The sequence below is a fragment of the Panthera uncia genome, chromosome F2, assembly GCF_023721935.1.
Source record: "Panthera uncia isolate 11264 chromosome F2, Puncia_PCG_1.0, whole genome shotgun sequence".
Lineage (NCBI taxonomy): Eukaryota > Metazoa > Chordata > Mammalia > Carnivora > Felidae > Panthera > Panthera uncia.
In genome coordinates, this window is record NC_064812.1 from 42,084,656 (window position 1) to 42,105,047 (window position 20,392).

Genomic DNA, 20,392 nt, shown 5'->3' on the forward strand with positions numbered 1-20,392 from the left:
CTACCATTTAAGACCCTTAAATGGAGAAGATTATAATAAAGTGAAACAGGTAAAGAAATGGAATGACTATGAGCTTCTTTGGGGATTTTGACTTGTGTGTTGCTATGGATGAGGCATCATAAAGCTTCTGGAAGGCCGGGTGGTTCCAAAACGAGAAGAAGTTGGCCTTTAGAAATCCCATTCTACTAGGTTTATAACTGGATATTGTTCAATGATCCTTTCTGGTTGGAAATATGTGATTTTAACCAACTGGTAACTAATCACTTTTATCTCTGGTTTATTCACAGAAGTTTCAATACAGAAAACCACAATGATGCGAGCCCAACTCCATTGCTTGTGTCTCCTTACACTTTATTTGGTAAGAGAAGAGGATGCTCTTTATTTATTTGCCAGAATATTTTCTGCCATTTTCTACCTCATACCAAGGAAACGATGATTATCATCACCTAAAAAAAAATCTATCAAAATTAAATTGTATACAAAGGACACGTAGTTTGCCCCACTGTGATATTTTTGATGAAATGGCTACAAGTCAAATGTCTACTCTTCAACCAGGGAGGTATTTTCTCCTCAGCTCTTAAGAACCAAAACTACTTAATGGGCAAGGTTTAAAACAAATCTGTCTATTCATGTTTAGATCTTCATGTATAGCTCAGGGACTCTGGAAAGAAAAGTATACTGTACATATATTAATGTCTATATATACTAAATATATTTATGTGTATGTAGTGTATATATATATACTTTAGTCTATGTCCCTTAATCTTGACTTTTTTTTTTTTTTTTACTTTGACCATGAAAAATTACCATGGGAATATTAAGAAAAACATTTTCTCTATTTTCAACCCTGCTCTGTTTTGTACTTTTATCCCCTATATATGGTTTGGAGTTTTCTGGTCAAAGTTGTCTTCAGCCATTTGTTGAGTCAACCCTGTTGACTAACAGGCTTCTAGAAATTAGAGCTGGATGGACTCTGGAGAGACCCAGCCCTCAATCTTGGGTAGATAGTGGGGTGTCATTGTTGTTTTATTCATGAGTCTCATAAAGGTCATACACTTGCTGTTGTATTAGGGGGCAAGATTATGGGGAAGCATCTGCTTTCTCTTTAGAAGGAAGTTGCTAGACCCTCACATTTCAAATCTTGTTTTTTTCTTCTGGAACCCAAAAATAGCATCAAATTCTAAGTTCCTGGGAGCCTCCTAGAGTCCTCAAAGTTCAGAATATTGACATAATGAAACAGAGCCAAACTTGTAAACCTACCAGAGCCTTCCTCCTGGGGGAGGGAAGGAAGCTGTGGTTCCAACTTTATGAGCGATGTGCCTCCTCACAGACTGGGGGCTCAAAGCCAGACACAAGGGCTGCTTGGAGTATGTCAAACATCCCCTCTTAACCTGTCTCCTCTTCTTACCCTATTGAATGCCCTTTGCTATCTGTCTTATCACAGGTGGTAGTGAAGTCAGACCTAGGTACAAAAGTGGTAGTGCCACTTACTAGTGATAGGAGCTTGGGTGAGATAGTTAAGTTCTGAACCTCAGTTTTCTGCCCCATGAAATGGGTCTCAAAAGAGTACTTGCCTTGGGGCACCTGGGTGGCTCAGTCAGTTAAGCGGTTAAGCGTCCGACTTCGGCTCAGGTCACGATCTCACTGTCCGTGAGTTCGAGCCCCACGTCGGGCTCTGTGCTTACTGCTCAGAACCTGGAGCCTGTTTCAGATTCTGTGTCTCCCTCTCTCTCTGACCCTCCCCCGTTCATGCTCTGTCTCTCCCTGTCTCAAAAATAAATAAAACGTTAAAAAAATTTTTTTTTTTTAAAAAAAGAGTACTTGCCTTATTGGTTGTTGTGGCCATTAAATGAGCTAGTGCATTTATATAAAGCCCTTTGGTCAGTGACCGGCCCAGTCTAAGTACTAGATAAATATTGCCTATTATTATTACTACAGCATTTTAAATATTCAGTGTCTACATTCATATGGACCTTGACTTCCATGAGGAGAACTATCTTTTAGTCATCTTTGCAGCCTCAGCACGCAGCACTATGCCAGGAACAGGGTAGAAATTAAGTACATGATCATGGACTTCTATTAGGAGACAGCAAGATCTAAGACAAGATTCTACCATGATAATTTGATAATAGTGGGCTTATCTTGTCTGAGAAGGCGATATGCATTTTTTTTTTTTTCCTGGATAAAACGTTGGATATAAGTTTTCCTTCTCTCTACTCTCAGGCCAGTGGGATTTCTACCTAGAGTAAGAAATAGTGCCCAAACCATTGCTGGCAGCAAGAGCCTTGCCCAGGAGATAGCCACATGCACAGCTGTGTCAGGTGAAGGAAGGGAGTTGCTACCATCCACCCCACCACCCCCTGTCATTTAAAAAAATTTTTTTTAATGCTTATTTATTTTATTGAAAGACAGAGAGAGAGAATGAACAAGTGGGGGAAGAACAGAGAGAGAGAGAAAAAAAAGAGAATCCTAAGCAGGCTTCATGTTCAGCCTGAGGTGGGGCTTGATCTCCCAACTGTGAGATCATGACCTGAGCCAAAATCAAGAATCAGACACTTGACTGACTCAGCCCCCCAGGCGCCCCTCACCCTCAGTCATTTGTTCAGCAAGTGGCTTTCCTGTTCTCTCCTGAGCACTGATTTCCATCAGGGGAATGAAACATTGCATGAATATATTGCAAGGGCCCTGAAGAGAAAGCAAGTAAGTGACCAGGGTTTGGGAAGGGGTGCTGAATAGTTAGGTAGGGAAATCAAGGAGAAGCCACCTGTTTTAGAGTTTTGCCTGGGATTGTACTTCTTCTAGAAGTAAGGAGGGTTTGGCATAAATACTATGTAATTACTGCAAGAGAACTCTTGATGGGAAGTACAAGGAGGGTGGCTACAAGGTAGGCAGACCTAGCAGTCCCATGTATCCTTTGCTGGTCTGGAAGGGTGTGGCAACGTGGCTCAGAGTTGGGGCTCGGTGGTGCCACAGAGCTGGCTTCATCCCACATTCTCTGTGTCTCCACTGTGGCACTTTTCTGGACATACTTTCCTGATCTTGTTGAGGAGCAGAAGAAATGATACTTGTGGAGGGTCTAGTCCCACAGCTGCTGCACAGGAAACATTTAAAAAATGACAGTTCTATTCTCTTCCCTTCCTTTTACTTCGTGCAGGATGGTAGGTGTTACCTCTCCAACTCCTGCATGAACCCTCTTTTCTTTCTCGTTTCCCCCACACCACCTTTCCCAGTTCGGGCAATGTGGCTTGATGACTCAGAACACGCACACGCATTTTGAAATCTTTATAGCCCAAATAGAAATGTTAATGGGCATGTAGGGAGATTTGCTGCCCTGTTACGAGAATGCAACTTTGAACCTTGCAACTGAGATATACCCTCCTGTCCCGAAAAGTGAGCTAGCTTGTCCTCGCAGGAAGAACACAGCCCTGTTTGTGAGGTTTGCTCGACTAATGGGAGTTTCTTCTGGATGCCATTACTAGTGTGAGCTGCTGAAAGACTGGCCGCTTGCTGATATGAGCAGAAAGTTGATGAAGGCAGTTTGCTGTTAAATCATGATCCCACAGAAACCACTGCTCTTATCTTGTACAAACCATGGTGGTGCCTGGACATCTGCACCCAGTTCTTGTGTCCTGCCCTCCAGAGGATATGTGGAAAAGGAGTGCAGGGGAGAAAGAGCCCCCAGAGGAAGATATTCCTTTAAAGGAATTGATGAGCTAGAAGTCTATAACGTTATTGTGTCAGTTAAGGATGCTTTTAGTATAGGCAATAGAAAGTTCAACTTTGGAGTGGCTCTAGTAAGTCGAGGTTTATTTCCTCAGATAACGAGAAGCCTGGAGTGGACAGCCCAAGGCAGGTTTTGCATTTCTGTGATATTATCAGAGACTTGGGCATCATTCTCTTCGCTCCACCATTATTTGAGCTGATTTGTTCCCTTGTGGTTTCATGATGGCCACCACAGCCATAGACATGCGGTCCATGGTCTGAGCAAGAACAACGGGGAAGGGGGGTGACAATGCTGGCCACATCTGTCCTTTTTCATTGGAAAATAAAAGCTTGACTGGAAACCCTCCAGTAGACTTCACCTTTTGTTTCAGGAGCCAGAACTAAGTCACTCAGCTCCCTGCTAGCTGCAGGGGAGTCTGGGAAAGAGACCTCTTGGCTTCCCGAGAGAGAGAGGTTGGTGATGGCTGGGGGCAGCTAGTCCACGGGCCTTCCACAATCTGAGGGAGTGGAGACCAAATTCCAAAGCCCTCTGTGTTTTCATTTGACAGACAACCAGTATCAAGTTAATCGAAATTCAGTGAACCAAGAGATATAGTAGAAGGCCTTCCCCCAAACTCTCATACTGATTGTTCTTGGTTTATTCTCAGCATGTCCATCCCAAGAGTGTACTTGCTCTCCCTGAAGAAGTGGCAAACAGTTCTCTTCCTCCGAGTTCTTCACACTTTCTTGACTTTACCTCTCCAGCTCCCCAACCATCAACTCCTCATATTATACTTCTGATCCTAACCTATCCCACCCATGATTTCTACACAAGTAGACCTGAAGAACCACAGAAGAAGCATTGGGTACGGGTGCTAAATCCCTCATTCCAGAGGGCACCCTCTGTGGGTGGGTTGATGGCTGGCTGCCCCCCTGTGTGCCACCTGTCGTGCTCTGTCTCACTTCAGAAGGATAGTTGTGGTGGGACATGGAGGGATGGCAGGGGTTGCCGCTGGATGCTCCCCATCCTCCTGGGTTGGGAATGGTGGGAGTCATACCCTCCTGTACATCCTTGATGTCACCTGTTTTCCTGTCAGATTGTCTTGGTCCTTTTTTGTTCCCTCTGGTAGGTAGTGGGGCATAGCAGCTGAGGGCAGCCATTGCAGAGTTGCAATGGGTTAGAATCCTGCTTCCTGTCAGCACCTGGGCAAACTGCTTACCCTCTCAGCATCTTAGTCTCATTGCCTGTAGAACGGAGCTGGCAGTAATAATTTGTCCCCAGGTGGTTGTCAGGATTAACTGTTTTTAGGACTGAGTTCGGCACATAACTAATTTCTCTTCTTACTGTCCCAGCCACCACATACTGCTATTCCAGCCTGAATTTGGGTGTCTGCAGAGGTTTCTTGCCTGTCAAATTCAAGGTCTTTTGGCTTTAGAAATGTCTTAGTTACTTGAAGTAAACATTTTGTTCTTTTTTTTTTCTTGTATGAGCATGGATTGCTAATCAAACGTTAAAATAGTAAGCTTTTCTTGAAGTTACAGTTGTACCAAGTAAGCACTGTACTCAACACATCTAAATATTTTTTTCCCTTATAAATTTAGTTGTCCTTGAAGTGACCATGAACTCTAGGGTGCTGGGAATCTTCCATAAACGTCCTTCTAAATGAATAGGAGTGGAGGAAAGGTGTTTTAAGAAGCTGATTTAACACTGTGTTGTATTTAGAAGACAGAGTGGCATTGTGGGCAGATAGAAGCTTTTGTTCAGTTAGATCTTAGTGTGTGTGCCCTGACAACCACTTAAGGCATTTACTCTGGGCAAGTAGCTTCACCTCTGTGAGCCTCATTTGTAACATGGGAGTGTTAATATTCTCTCTACAGGGGGATTGCTTGAATGGTTAAAGGAGAAAAATAGCACAAGACTCATGGCAAGCCATCTTGATATAGTGAAACTCAACAATATCAGATCTCTTTCTATCTGTTTTGACTATACTTTGCATTGTTTTGACTAGGTTAGAATGTTATGTCTTCTATATCAGTCCTAGAAGCCATAATAAAATTAGCAAGTGGCATGTATATATTCATAATGATGGGTATGCTAATTTTCTTTTTTTTATTTCCTTTTTTAACAGACAGCTGGATATGGCCAGGAGAGGAAGTTTAGTGGACCCCTGAAACCCATGACATTTTCTATTTTTGAAGGCCAAGAACCAAGTCAAGTCATATTCCAGGTAATGGCTACTCTTGATCACTGTCACCTTCATTTTACAGGCTCTCACAGTGGACTTTACTCCTTAATCTACTGTACAGCAGGAAATAAAATAGAGGCATGGCAGATCTCATTATCAAGAATGATTTCAGAAGCTAAGTTAAACAGAGAGATGGGTGGCCTCAGTATTGTAAGGGGTTGTACGTGACATTCTCATTCAGACTTCTTCAACCATGTCTGGGGAAAATGCTCCCATCCCTGGGGGTGCGGAGCTTGGTGCCTATAGGCACTGCCTCTTCCTCAGGGTGGGAAGGGAACAAGTCCCTGGAGTGGGATGGCCATCTGACTATCCATCCAATGAGCATGCTGCTTGAAGCATTTGAAGATGCAGATTCTCTGGAGTAGCACTGGCATGGTGTGCTTTTCCTTGCTATCTTCTCTGAACCCATCCCTGGGCCCTGGCCGGTGGGTTGGCCATGCTGGGAGGCGGTCATCTCATGTAGTTAGATAACTGAGAAAAGCATCAGATTGAGGGTGGACTGTAGATGGAAGTAAGAGACTCCAGCTATAAAGGGGACCGAAAAAAGGCAGCAGCATGGACACCTGCCCTGTGCTGCCAGAGGAAAAAGCGTGTACCGAGGACTGGCAGTATAGAGTAGGTATTCCATGAGCATCTATTGAACTTTCTATTGAACAGAATCAGGACCCCAGAGAGGCAATCCCCAACTTACAAACTTCACAGACCTGGAAACTGGCTTGGTAAGATGATTCTAGTCTCTGAGTATCCCAGTCAGTGCAATCATTTCTTGGGTTGCTCCACGTCTTTTTCGGTTCTTTTTCCATTAGCCAGCCACCCTACAAAGCCCATCTCTTCTTGGCCAGAAATGATAGTCCAGTTGTCATGGCTGAATGTTTCTTACTTATGGGTGAGTGTGTTGGAGGAGAGGAGTAGGAGACGAAGGGGATTTCCTTCCTGGGATCTCAGAATCTTTGTGTTAGAAAAGACCTTGGAGACTTTTGGTACCAACCACTTGTTTTACAGATAAGGAAACTGAGGCTTAAATAAGTTATTGGCAGAGTTGAGATTAGAACACAGATCTCCTGATACCTGTTTGGAGATGGAGATACCATACTCTCTCCATCTTTGTATATGGAGAGAATGCAGCAAACCCAGTTATGGTAGGATGTGCTTTGAACTCTTTATTGCAATGGTGCGGAGGTGTTGCACAGATACTTTTATTTGGTACCACTGGAAATATTCTTGCCTGGAGTTTGGGAGACACAAAGCAAGCTCAGTGCCGCACGAGGCTGATCCTTGGGTTGGTAACATATCTTAAAACAAAAAAGAACTAAACAGCCACAGACTTCTTTCACTGAGGATTTTCAACTAGCTCCAGTTCAGTACTCTAGGGGCTTCTAGATCATAAGATAATATAATACAAATCTAAGATAGGTCATTTTTTTCCTTGTAATGAGATTTAGCTTACACGCCATAAAGCCTACCATTTAAAATGTGCAAATCATTGATTTTTAATATATCACAGAGATGTGCAACCATCACCACTAATTCCAGAACATTTGCATCAGCCTCAAAATGAACCCTGTACTCATTTGTAGTCCTCATTCTCTTCTCTTCCAAGCTCTTGGCAAACACAAATCTACTTGCAGTCTCTATTTGCCTATGTAGACATTTAATATAAATAGAATCATACATGTGGACTTTTGTGTATGGTTTCTTTTACTTAGCATGTTTTCCAAATTTATCCATACTCTAGCAGATATGAATACTTATTCCCTTTTTATAGCTGATTAATATTCCACTGTATGGATATATACCACATTTTGAATGTCCATTTTTCAACTGATGGACATTTATGCCTATTATGAATAATGCTATTATGGACAGTCATATACAACTTTTTGTGAGGACATATATTTTCAATTTTCTTGGCTATATACCTAGGAGTAGAATTGCTGGATCATAGTTAATTCAATGTTTAACTTCTGAGGAACTGTAAAACTGTTCTCAAACCAACTGAACTATTTTACATTCTTACCAGCATTGCTTATAGGTTCTGATTTCTCCACATCCTTGCCAATGCAAGTATTTATCTGTTTTTATTACAGCTATCCTCATGGGGGTGGAATGGTACTTTTTGTGGTGTGGGTTTACATTTCCATAATGACTAATGATGTTGAATATCTTCTCATGTGCTTATTGGCTGTTTGTATATCTTCTTTTTTTTTAATTTTTTTTTTTTTCCCCTGAGAGAGAGAGAGACAAAGAGAGAGAGAGAGAAACAGAGCACGTGTGGGGGAGGGGCAGAGAGAGAGGGAGACAGAATCCAAAGCAGGCTCTGGGCTCTAAGCTGTCAGCACAGAGCCTGATGCGGGGCTCAAACTCATAAGCCGTGAGATCATGAACTGAGCCAAAGTCGGACGCTTAACTGACTGAGCCACCCAGGTGCCCCTGTATATCTTCCTTGGAGAAATATTTTGCCTATTTTTAAACTGGGTTATCTTGTATTATTCTAAGAGCTCTTTGTATATTCTATATTACAAGTTCCTTATCAGATATATGATTTGCAAATATTTTCTCACATTCTATGGGTTATTGTCTCACTTTTTGATAGTGTCATTTGAAGCACAAAAGCCTTTAATTTGATGGGATGTTTTCCATTTATTCAGATCTTCTTTAATTTCTTTCAACCATGTTTTATAGTTTTCACTTTACCAATATTGTATTTATTTTTTAAATTTATCTTGAAGTATGTTATTCTTTTTGCTCCTATTGTAGATGTAATTATTTTAATATCATTTTCAGATTATGCTTTGCTAGCATGTAGATATACAATTGATTTTTTTATACTGATATTTTATTCGGCAACCTTATTGGACTTGTTTATTAGCTGTATAAGTTTTTCAGATTCCGTATGATTTTTCATATATAAGATCATGCCGTCTTTGATTAGTTTTACTTCTTTCTTTCCAATCTGGATGTTTTTTTATTTCTTTTTCTTGCCTAGACCTTGAATAAAGCCTAAATAGAAGTGGCAAGATTGGGCTTTTTTTTTTCTTGTTTCTAATCTTTTGGGGAAAGCTTTTAGTCTTTCATCATTAGTTATAAGGTTAGCTGTGGGTTTTTCTTAGATGGCCTTTATCAGGTTGAGGAAATTACCTTCTATTCCTGGTTTGTTGAGTATTTTTTTTTCATGAAAGAATATTGGATTTTGTCAAATGATTTTCTGCCTCTGTTGAGATATTAATTTGGATTTGTCCTTTATTCTATGGACAAATCCATAGAATTTGTCCTTTATTCTATGGACAAATCCATAGAATTTGTCTTTTATTCTATGGGGTATTAAATTAATACCCCCAAATCTATGGGTATGTCCATAGATTTGTCCTTTATTCTATGGGGTATTAAATTAATTGATTTTCATATATTGAACTAGTCATATTCTGGTATAAATTCCACTTGGTCATGGTATATAATCATGTCAGGATGATACTATCCTCTTAGAATGAGTTGGGAAGTATTCCTTACTCTACTTTTGGGCTGCATTTGTGAAGATTTGGTTTTATTTTTTCTTTATGGGTTAGGTAGAATTTACCAGTGAAGTCAACTGGTCCTGGGGTTTCCTTTGTGGGAAGTTTTTTGATTACTAATTCAGTCTCTTTACTTGCTATAGTTTTATTCAGATTTCCTGTTTATTTTTTAGTCAGTTTTGATAGTTTTCATCTAAGAATTCATCCATTTCACCAAGGTTGTCTAACTGATGGGTAAATAATTACTTATCATATTCTCATTAATCCTTGTTATCTCTGAAGGTTGGTAGTGATGTCTGCTTTTACATTCCTGATTTCAGTTATTTGAATCTTGTTTTTTTTTTTTTTTCTTGATAAGCCCAGCTAAAGATTTCCCAATTTTGTTTATCTTTAAAAAAAAAACAAATTCCAATTTTGTTGCTTTTTTTTCTCCTTTGCTTTGGTATTCTCCATTTTATTAATTTCCATTCTAAAAAAAATTTTTTTTAATGCTTATTTATTTTTGAGAGAGAGATAGACAGAGGACAAGCAGGGAAGGTGAAGAGAGAGTGGGAGACACAGAATCCAAAGCAGACTCCAGGCTCTGAGCTATCAGCACAGAGCTCAACGCGTGGCTCGAACCCATGAACTGTGAGATCATGACCTGAGCTAAAGTTGGATGCCCAACTGACTGAGCCACTCAGGTGCCCCTCACTAATTTCCATTCTAATCTTTATTTTCTTCTGCTTGCTTTGGGGTTAGTTTATTTATCTTTTCCTAGTTTCCCTTTATTCATCTGTTTCTAGTTTCTCAAAGTAAAAGATGACTGACTTGAGATCTTTCTTCTTTTATAAACATTTACAGCTAAAGATTTAGCTTGAAGTACTGCTTAATCTGCATCTCATGAGGTTTGGTCTGCTGTGTCTTCATTTTAATTCATCTAAAAGTATTTTATAATTTCCTTAAAAATTTTTTTATGTTTTTATTTTATTTTATTTAGTTTAGTTTATTTTTTAACTTTACATTCAAGTTAGTTATCATATAGTGCAACAATGATTTTAGGAGTAGATTCCTTAATGCCCTTTACCCATTTAACCCATCCCCCCTCCCACAACCCCTCCAGTAACCCTTTGTTTGTTCTCCATATTTAAGAGTCTCTTATGTTTCTGTCCCCCTCCCTGTTTTTATATTATTTTTGTTTCCCTTCCCTTATGTTCATCTGTTTTGTATATTAAAGTTCTCATATGAGTGAAGACATATGATATTTGTCTTTCTCCGACTAATTTCGCTTAGCATAATACCCTCTAGTTCCATCCACGTAGTTGCAAATGGCAAGATGTCATTCTCTTTGATTGCCGAGTAATACTCCATTGTATATATATACCACATCTTCTTTATCCATTCATCCATCGATGGACATTTGGGCTCTTTCCATACTTTGGCTATTGTTGATAGTGCTGCTGTAAACATTGGGGGTGCCTGTGTCCCTTCGAAACAGCACACCTGTATCCCTTGGATAAATACGTAGTAGTGCAATGGCTGGGTTGGGGGGTATTTATAATTTCCTTTTTGATTTCCTCTTTGACCTGTTGGTTATAGGGTGTGTTATTTCCACATATTTGTGATTTCCCCAAATTTCCTACTGTTTGGTTTCTAATTTTCTTCTGTTGTGGTCAGAGAATATATTTTGTATGATTTCAGTGTTTAAAAATGTATTGAGATGTGGTTGCTTCAGCAGCACATATACTAAAATTGGAACGATACAGAGAAGATTGGCCCCTGCACAAGATGGCATGCAAATCCACAAAGCGTTCCATACTTAAAAATAAAAAAATAAAAAAATAAAAATGTATTGAGATTGTTTTATGGCCTAACATATAATCTATCCTGGAGAATTTCCATGTGCATTTGAGAAGAATGTGTATTAGGGTTTTGTTGGATGGAGTGTATTTTGAGTGCATTTTGGGGTCTGTCGGTAGGTGATCTTTGTCTGTAATTGTTATAGTTTCTTGATGGATTGGCCTTTTATAGAATGTCCTCCTTTGTCTAAATTAACAATTTATGTTTTAAAGTCTGTTTTTCTTCTAAAAGCAGTCAGGCTTAATTTCACTCTCATTTTGAAATGTAGTTTTGTTGGATATACAATTTTAATTGGCAGGTTTTTTTCTTTCAGCATAGTCTCCATGAGAAACCAGGTGTTCATTTCATTGAGGATGCCCTTATGTAATGAGTCTTTGCATTTTCAGCATTCTCCCTTTGTCTTTCACATGTTTGATGATGTGTCTAATTTTGAGTCTCTTTGAGTTTGCTATAGTTGGATTTAATCCAACTTCGTGGATGTATCATATTTTTCTTGAACTTGGGAGGCTTTTGGTCATTCTTTCTTCAAATAATCTTTTGGCCTCTTTTGTTCTTTCATTTCCTTTTTTGACTTTCACTACGCATGTGTTTGCTTGATGGTTCTTCATTGGTCTCTAGGATTCTGTTAATATTTCTTCATTCTTTTTTTTCTTTCTGTTCTTCACATTAGATAATCTCAATTGATCGAATATCAAGTTCACTTATTTTTTCTTCTGCTATGTCAGATCTACTGTTGAACTTTCTATGAATTTTTTTATTTTAGTTCTTATACTTGTCAACTCCAGAATTCCTATTTTTAAAAAATAATTTCTATGGGGTGCCTGGGTGGCTCAGTCAGTTAAGCATCTGACTTCAGCTCAGGTCATGATCTCACAGTCCGTGAGTTTGAGTCCCACATTGGGCTCTGTGCTGACAGCTTGGAGCCTGGAGCCTACTTTGGATTCTGTGTCTCCCTCTCTCTGCCCGTCCCCTGCTCATGCTTTGTCTCTCTCTGTCTCAAAAATAAGCAAAAAATTAAAAAAATTTTTTAAAAATAATCTCTATGTCTTTACTGCTTTCTCTCTTTGGTGAGATATCATTTTAATACTTCCCTTCAGTTCTTTAGAAATAGTTTTATTTAGTTTTTGAGCCTATTTAAAATAATTTAAAATCTTTATCTAGTAAATGTAACATCTAGCCTTCCTCAGAGGCTATTTCTACTGACTGCTTCTTTTCCTGTATATGGGCCTTACATTCTTTTTATTAGCATGTCTCATAATCATTTGTTGAAAATTAGACATTTTAAAGAATATGATATGGAAATTCTAGAAATCGTATATCCTCCTCTTTCCAGTGTTTGTTGCTGTTTGTTTGTTTAATGACTTTACTGAATTAATTTTGTAAAGTGTATGTTTTTTGTCATGTGTGGCCATTGATATCACCAAATGATTGAACTGAGATTTCATTTGCCAGGGAGTTCTGTGTGCACGTTGGACACACCTTCAAGAATGTGGTAAACAGTTTACAACTCTGCGTTAGCCTTCACTTTTTGCTTGCACAAAGCCTCAAGGTCAGCCAGAGGTGAGATATTAGGGCCTTCTCTGGTCTTTCTTGAGTAGGTACACAGCCCTACTTGTGAATGTGGCTTTCTACACTCCCAGGAATATATGGAAGATTTTCAATGCCCCCTAGGGTCATCTTATTTCCCCGATTAACCTTTTAAGTATTTTGGTCAGCTTCTTGTTTATATTAACTATTATCACTGCCTCAGGTAGCTGCAAAGTTGAATAATTGCTGATAATTATTTTTGACACATTCCCCAAGAGAAAAATTGTTTGCAGTGAGTGAACTCCCAAATTCCTCACACTATATTTCCAGGAAACTTCCAGATAGGTCAGATAACAGCATTTCTCTGGGAGTGGGGCTTTGGGAAACTCAAAACCCTTTCTCCCTTCTCCATGGTACTGTGGTTGTGAGGCTGTTGGATTTCAAGACTACTGTATACCTTTTTTTTTAATTTTATTTTTTTAAATTTACATCCAAACTAGTTAGCATATAGTGCAACAATGATTTTAGGAGTAGATTCCTTAGTGCCCCTTACCCATTTAACCCATCCCCCCCCCACAACCCCTCCAGTAACCCTCAGTTTGTTCTCCATATTTATGAGTCTCTTCTGTTTTGTCCCCCTCCCTGTTTTTCTTGAATAAGGGACAATGGAATTTGGGCAATTCAATGTAATCACAAAGCTTGGTTCTTATTGACAGTAATTTTCTTAAATAAACGCTCCTTGGATTTTGCAAGTTTTTGGTTAATTTCCAAGGTTCTGATAAAGTTTATATTTATTTATTTGCATTTTATTTCTATATTTATTTACATTTTTTTCCAGTTTCTCATTGCTTTCTGGAGGAAAAGTTTTGTTTTTTTTCCAGATCATTACTCTACCTTTCCCATTGACATCTAAGACTTTTCCTTAAAATACAAAATAGTAACACTTTCATTTAGTAGATAAATAACATAATATCAACAAGCAAACACTCACAAAAAAGTATTCACCCACAGTTCTACCCACTTAACACATCAAATATATTTTTTTTCCATTTCTTGCCCACTGACATGAATGCTTTTGGTACTATTACAACCATAGTCTAGATTTACTCTTATATTCTCCTTTTGTTATTTTTCATAAATCCACTTTTTTCTTGTGCTGCTTCATACTTTATAAAATGAACATTTTAATTATTAACATTCTATCAACTTTATTATGTACAGTAGTAATTTTATCATCTTTAGTTTTTGATCATTTAAGAATTTTCAACTTTCCAATATTGTAAATAAGGCTACTTATACTATAAACATGTAGCTTACTGTTTAAAAAATATTTCTTTAGGATAAATTCTGTTTGGTGATGTTTTCTATCAAAGGCTACATTTTATGCCTCAAGTTATTTTCAAAAAGATTGTGCTAACTTAAATTTCCACCAATAATATATATGTTTCTTTACATCGTTTACAACATTGGCCGTTATTAGTTTTTAATGTTAATAAATAATATAAAAATGTATTAAAATGATTAATGAGGCTGAGCAAACTTTTATGTTTGCTTCATTTTATGTGAATTTTCTTTTTTTTAAATTTTATTTAAATCCAAGTTAGTTAATATATAGTGTAATAATGGTTTCAGGAGTAGAATTTAGTGATTCATCACTTACATTTAGCACCCTGTGCTCATCCCATCAGGTGCCTTCCTTAATGCCTGTCACCCATTTAGCCCATACCACAACCCAACACCCCTCCAGCAACCCTCAGTTTGTTTTCTGTATTTAAGAGCTCCTTCTCTGTTTTTATCTTATTTTTCCTTTTCTTACACTATGTTCATCTGTTTTGTTTCTTAAATTTTATACAGGAGTGAAATCATAGGATGCATCTTTCTCTGACTTATTTTGCTTAGCGTAAGACATTCTAGTTCGATCCACATTGTTGAAAATGGCAAGATTTCATTCTTTTTGATCCTTGAGTAATATTCCATTGTGTGTGTGTGTGTGTGTGTGTGTGTGTGTGTGTGTATCTTTATCCATTTATCAGTCAATGACATTTTGGCTCTTTCCATAATTTGGCTATTGTTGATAGCACTGCTATAAACATTGGGGTGCATGTGCCCCTTTGAATCAGCATTTTTGTATCCTTTGGATAAATACCTAGTAGTGCAATTACTGGGTTGTAGGGTAGCTCTATTTTTAACTTTTCGAGGAACCTCCATACTGTTTTCCAGAGTGGTCGTACCTGTTTGCATTCCCAGCAGCAGTGCAAAAGTGTTCCCTTTTCTCCGCATCCTCACCAATATCTGTTGTTTCCTGTGTTGTTAATTTTAGCCATCTGACAGGTGTGAGGTGGTATCTCAATTGTGGTTTTGATTTGTATTTCCCCGATGATGAATGATGTTGAGCATCTTTTCATGTGTTTGTTGGCCATCTGGATGTCTTCTTTGGAAAACTGTTCATGTCTTCTGCCCATGTTTTCACTGGATTATGTGTTTTTTGGATGTTGAGTTTGATAAGTTCTTTATAGATTTTGGATACTAATCCTTTATCTGATATGTCATTTGCAAATATCTTCTCCCATTCTGTCGGTTGCCTTTTAGTTTTGTTGATTGTTTCCTTCACCTTGCAGAAGTTTTTATCTTGATGAGGTCTCAGTAGTTCATTTTTGCTTTTGTTTCCCTTGCCTCGGGAGACATGTCTAGTAAGAAGTTGCTGTAACCAAGGTCAAAGAGCTTGCTGCTGGTTTTCTCCTCCGGGATTTTGATGGCTTCCTATCTTGCATTTAGGTCTTTCATCCATTTTGAGTTTATTTTGTGTATGGTGTAAGAAAGTGGTCCAGGTTCATTTTTCTGTATGTTGCTGTCCAGTTCTCCCAACACCATTTGCTGGAGAGACTGTCTTTATTCCATTGGATATTCTTCCTGCTTTGTCAGAGAAGAGTTGGCTATAGATTTGTGGGTCCTTTTATGGCTTCTGTAGTCTATTACTTTGATCTATGTGTCTGTTTTTGTGCCAGTACCACACTGTCTTGATGATTACAGCTTTGTACTACAGTTTGAAGTCTAGAATTGTGATGCCTCCAGCTTTGGTTTTCTTTTTCAACATTACTTTTGCTATTTGGGGTGTTTTTTGGTTCCATACAAATTTTAGAATGGTTTGTTCTAGCTCTGTTAATAATGTTAGTGTTATTTTGACAGGGATTTCATTGAATGTGTGATTGCTTTGGGTGGTATCAACATTTTAACAATATTTGTTCTTTTGATCCACGAGCATGGAATGTTTTTCCGTTTCTTTGTGTCTTCTTTGTTTCTTTCATAAGCTTTCTATAGTTTTCAGTGTATAGTTCTTTTATCTCTTTGGTTAGGTTTATTCCTGAGTATTTTATGGTTTTAGGTGCAATTGTAAATGGGATGGATTCCTTGATTTCTGTTTCTGCTGCTTCATTATTGGTGTATGGAAATGCAACTGATTTCTGTACATTGATTTTATATCCTGCAGCTTTGCTGAACTCATGTATCAGTTCTAGCAGCTTTGGGCAGAGCCTTTCAGGTTTTCCATGTAGCGTATCATCATATCATCTGTGAAGAGTGAAAGTTTGACTTCTTCCTTGCCAATTTGGATGATGCCTTTTATTTCTCTATGTTGTTTGATTTACTGAGGTACAACGTCCAACACTATGTTGAATAACAGTGGTAATAGTGGACACCATTTTCATGTTCCTGACCTTAAGGGGAAAGCTCTCAGTTTTCCCCCATTGAGGATAATATTAGCTGTGGGTTTTCATATATGGCCTTTGTGATCTTGAGGTGTGTTCCTTCTACCCTGACTTTCTTGAGGGTTTTTATCAAGAAAGGATGCTATATTTTGTCAAATGCTTTTTCTGCATCTATTGAGAGGATCATGTGGTTCTTATCCTTTCTTTTATTAATGTGATGTATCATGTTAATTGATTTGTGGATATTGAACCACCACCACAGCCAAGGAATAAATCCCACTTGATCATGGTGAATAATGCTTTTAATGTGTTGTTGGATTTGGTGGGCTAGTATCATGTTGAGAATTTTTGCATCCATGTTCATCAGGGAAATTGGTCTGTAATTCTTTTTAGTAGGGTCTTTGTCGGGTTTTGGAATACCAAGGTAATGCTGGCCTCATAGAATGAGTTTGGAAGTTTTCCTTCCATTTCTTTTCTTTTTTTTCTTTCTTTCTTTTTTTTTTTTTTTTTAGAATAGCTTCAAAAGAATAGGTATTAACTCTTCCTTGAATGTTCGGTAGAATTCCCCTGGGAAGTCATCCAGCCCTGGACTCTTGTTTGTTGGGAGATTTTTAATTACTGATTCAGTTAGTTTACGATTATGGGTCTGTTCAAATTTTCTTTAAAAATTTTTTTAATGTTTATTTATTTTTGAGAGAAAGAGAGATAGAGAGGGAAGCAGAGGATCTGAAGCAGGCTCTGTGCTGACAGCAGACAGCCTGATGCTGGGCTCAAACTCACAAACCATGAGATCATGACATGTGCCAAAGTTAGGTGCTTAACTGACTGAGTCACCTAAGTGCCCCCTCAAATTTTCTACTTCTTCCTGTTTCAGTTTTGGTAGTTTATGTTTCTAGGAATATGTCCATTTCTTCCATATTGACAATTTGTTGGCATATTAATTGCTCATAATGTTCTTTTTTGTTGTTTGTATTTCTGCAGTGTTGATTGTAATCTTTCCTCTTTCATTCATATTTGGGTCCTTTTTCTTTTTGATAAATCTGGCTAGAGGTTTATCAATTCTGTTAATTTTTTCAAGCAAACAGCTCCTAGTTTTGTTGATCTGTTCTATTGTTTTTTCAATTTCCGTATCATTGATTTCTGCTCTAATCTTTATTATTTCCCTTCTTCTGCTGGTTTTGGGCTTCATTTGCTATTGTTTTCCCAGATCTTTCAGTTGTGTGGCTAGGTTGTGTTTTTGAGACCTTTCTTCCTTCTTTAGGAAGGCCTGGATTGCTATGTACTTCCTTAGTACTTAGACTGCCTTTGCTGCTTCCAGGGATTTTGGACTATTGTGTTTTCATTTTCATTGGCTTCCATATACTTTTTAATTTCCTTTTTAATTTCTTGGTTAAGCCATTCATTCTTTAGTAGGATGTTCTTTAACCTCCAAGAATTTGTGGTCTTTCCAAATTTTTTCTTGTGATTGATTTCAAGTTTCATAGTTTTGTGGTCTGAAAATATGCATGATATGATATTGGTCTTTCTGTACTTGTTGAGGGCTGATTTGTGACCTAGTATGTGATCTATTCTGATCTATTCTGGAGAGTATTCCATGTGTACTGGGAAGAATGTGAATTCTACTTTAGGATGAAATGTTCTGAATATATCTATTAAGTCCATCAGGTGCAGTGTGTCATTAAAAGCCATTGTTTCCTTGTTGATTTTCTGCTTAGATGATCTGTCCATTGCTATAAGTGGGATGTTAAAGTCCCCTACTGTTATGGTATTATTATCAATGAGTTTCTTTCTGTTTGTGATAATTAATTTATATATTTGGGTGTTCCAAGTTGGGGTCATATATATTTACAATTGTTAGATCTTCTTGGTGGATAGACCCCTTAATTATGACATAATACACTTCATCTCTTGTTACAGGCTTTGTTTTAATATCTAGTTTGTCTGATGAAATATGGCTACTCTGGCTTTCCTTTGACATCCATTATATTATACGTGAATTTTAAATTTTTTAAAATTTAATTCTGGGGCTCCTGGGTGGCTCAGTTGGTTAAGCATCCGACTTCAGCTCAGGTCACGATCTCGCCGTCTGTGAGTTCGAGCCCCGCGTCGGGCTCTGGGCTGATGGCTCAGAGCCTGGAGCCTGCTTCCGATTCTGTGTCTCCTTCTCTCTCTGCCCCTCCCCCGTTCATGCTCTGTCTCTCTCTGTCTCAAAAATAAATAAAACGTTAAAAAAATTTATAAAAAAAAATAATAAAATAAAATTTAATTCTTTAAAAAAATTTATTTATTTTTTTAATGTTTATTTATTTTTGAGACAGAGAGAGACAGAGCATGCGCTGAGCATGGGAGGGGCAGAGAGAGAGGGAGACACAGAATCGGAAGCAGGCTCCAGGCTCTGAGCTGCCAGCACAGTCTGATGTGGGGCTCAAACCCATGAATCATAAGATCATGACCTGAACCAAAGTTGGACTCCTAACTGACTGAGCAACCCAGGGATCCCATGAAATTTCTATTCTTGTGGTCTTAAAAGTGCTATAACTATTCCATGAATAATTACTGATATTTTCTTCACTTCTGAAAAATCAATTAAGATTGTCATATAGAATTTTATCAAGTTGAAGCCACTTTTAAATTGCTTTCTTAACATTAAAATGTCTCTTAACCTTTGTCATAATGTTTAGAAGAACCAAATGACATCTTTTTTTAATCTTAGAAATCACGTTATCCCTTTTAATGTTTCTTTTCTTTTTTTAGTATAATTTATCGCCAAATTGGCTAACATACAGTGTATGCAGTGTGCTCTTGGTTTTGGGGGTAGGTTCCCATGGTTCATCGCTTACATACAACACCCAGTGCTCATCCCAACACGTGCTCTCCTCAATGCCCATCACCCGTTTAGAAGCCGATAATGTTAGGGCACCTGGGTGGCTCAGTTGGTTAAGTGTCTGACTTTGGCTCAGGTCATGATCTCACAGTTTGTGGGTTCGAGCCCTGTGTCAGGCTCTGCACTGGTTGTGAAAAGTCTGCTTGGGATTTTCTCTCTCTCCCTCTCTCTGCCCCTTACCCACTTGTGCTCTCTCTCCCTCTCAAAATAAATGAATAAACCTAAAAAAAAAAAAGAAGCTGGTAATGTTATAGCTTTCAGATATTCTCAGAAAAATCTCATCTAACTACAGCCACAATTTAAAGCATCAATTTACTTTTATCAATGTGTTAAATTATATTATACATTGTTTCTTGAGGAAATGTATTTTAAAAGATAAATAGTTAATATTCAGGCGGATATTTATTTATTTATTTATTTACTTATTTTAATGTTTGTTTATTTTTGAGAGAAAGAGAGAGAGAAACAGAGTGTAAGCCAGGGAGGCACAGAGAGTGAGGGAGACACGGAATTGGAAGCAGGCTCTAGGCTCTGAGCTGTCGGTGCAGAACCTAACACGGGGCTCAAACCCATGAACCACAAGATCATGACCTGATCCCAAGTTTGATGCCTAACCAACTGAGCCACCCAGAGCGAACTTTTCGAATGCACCACGTTAAAAGCTCAGGTCTTATTTAGTGATTGTACAAATGAAAACGTCACCTTTTCTACAAATTCTGCAACATTGTTTTTTCCTTACAACCTAATCTGATTTTTGCTTTCTTCCCCAGTTTAAGGCCAGTCCTCCTGCTGTGACTTTCAAACTAACTGGAGAGACAGATGGCATATTTCAGATACAACCGGATGGACTTTTGTATCATAACAAAGCCCTGGATAGAGAAACAAGAGCTGTTCACAAACTCCAGGTGAATTGAAACCAGACACAGGAATCTAACTCCAACCTCTCTGAACATCTTTTATCTTAGAAGAATCACTGGCACC

The 20,392-nt window shown here is 38.2% G+C and overlaps 1 protein-coding gene and 1 pseudogene across 2 annotated transcripts in view; both read left to right on the top strand.

Moving 5' to 3' along the window:
• The first annotated feature begins 244 nt into the window (after positions 1 to 244).
• CDH17 (cadherin 17) overlaps positions 245 to 20,392 on the top strand; it is a 58,564-nt gene continuing 38,416 nt past the window's right edge. The window contains exons 1-3 of one of the 2 annotated variants that reach the window (XM_049633145.1): positions 245 to 358; positions 5,832 to 5,930; positions 20,182 to 20,316. In XM_049633145.1, the coding sequence (XP_049489102.1) occupies positions 311 to 358; positions 5,832 to 5,930; positions 20,182 to 20,316 (282 nt within the window). In that variant the 5' untranslated portion in view covers positions 245 to 310. The remainder of the gene's footprint in view (positions 359 to 5,831; positions 5,931 to 20,181; positions 20,317 to 20,392) is intronic. The other variant, XM_049633147.1, reaches the window with a different exon arrangement.
• On the top strand, positions 11,163 to 11,259 carry LOC125925025 (uncharacterized; annotated as a pseudogene).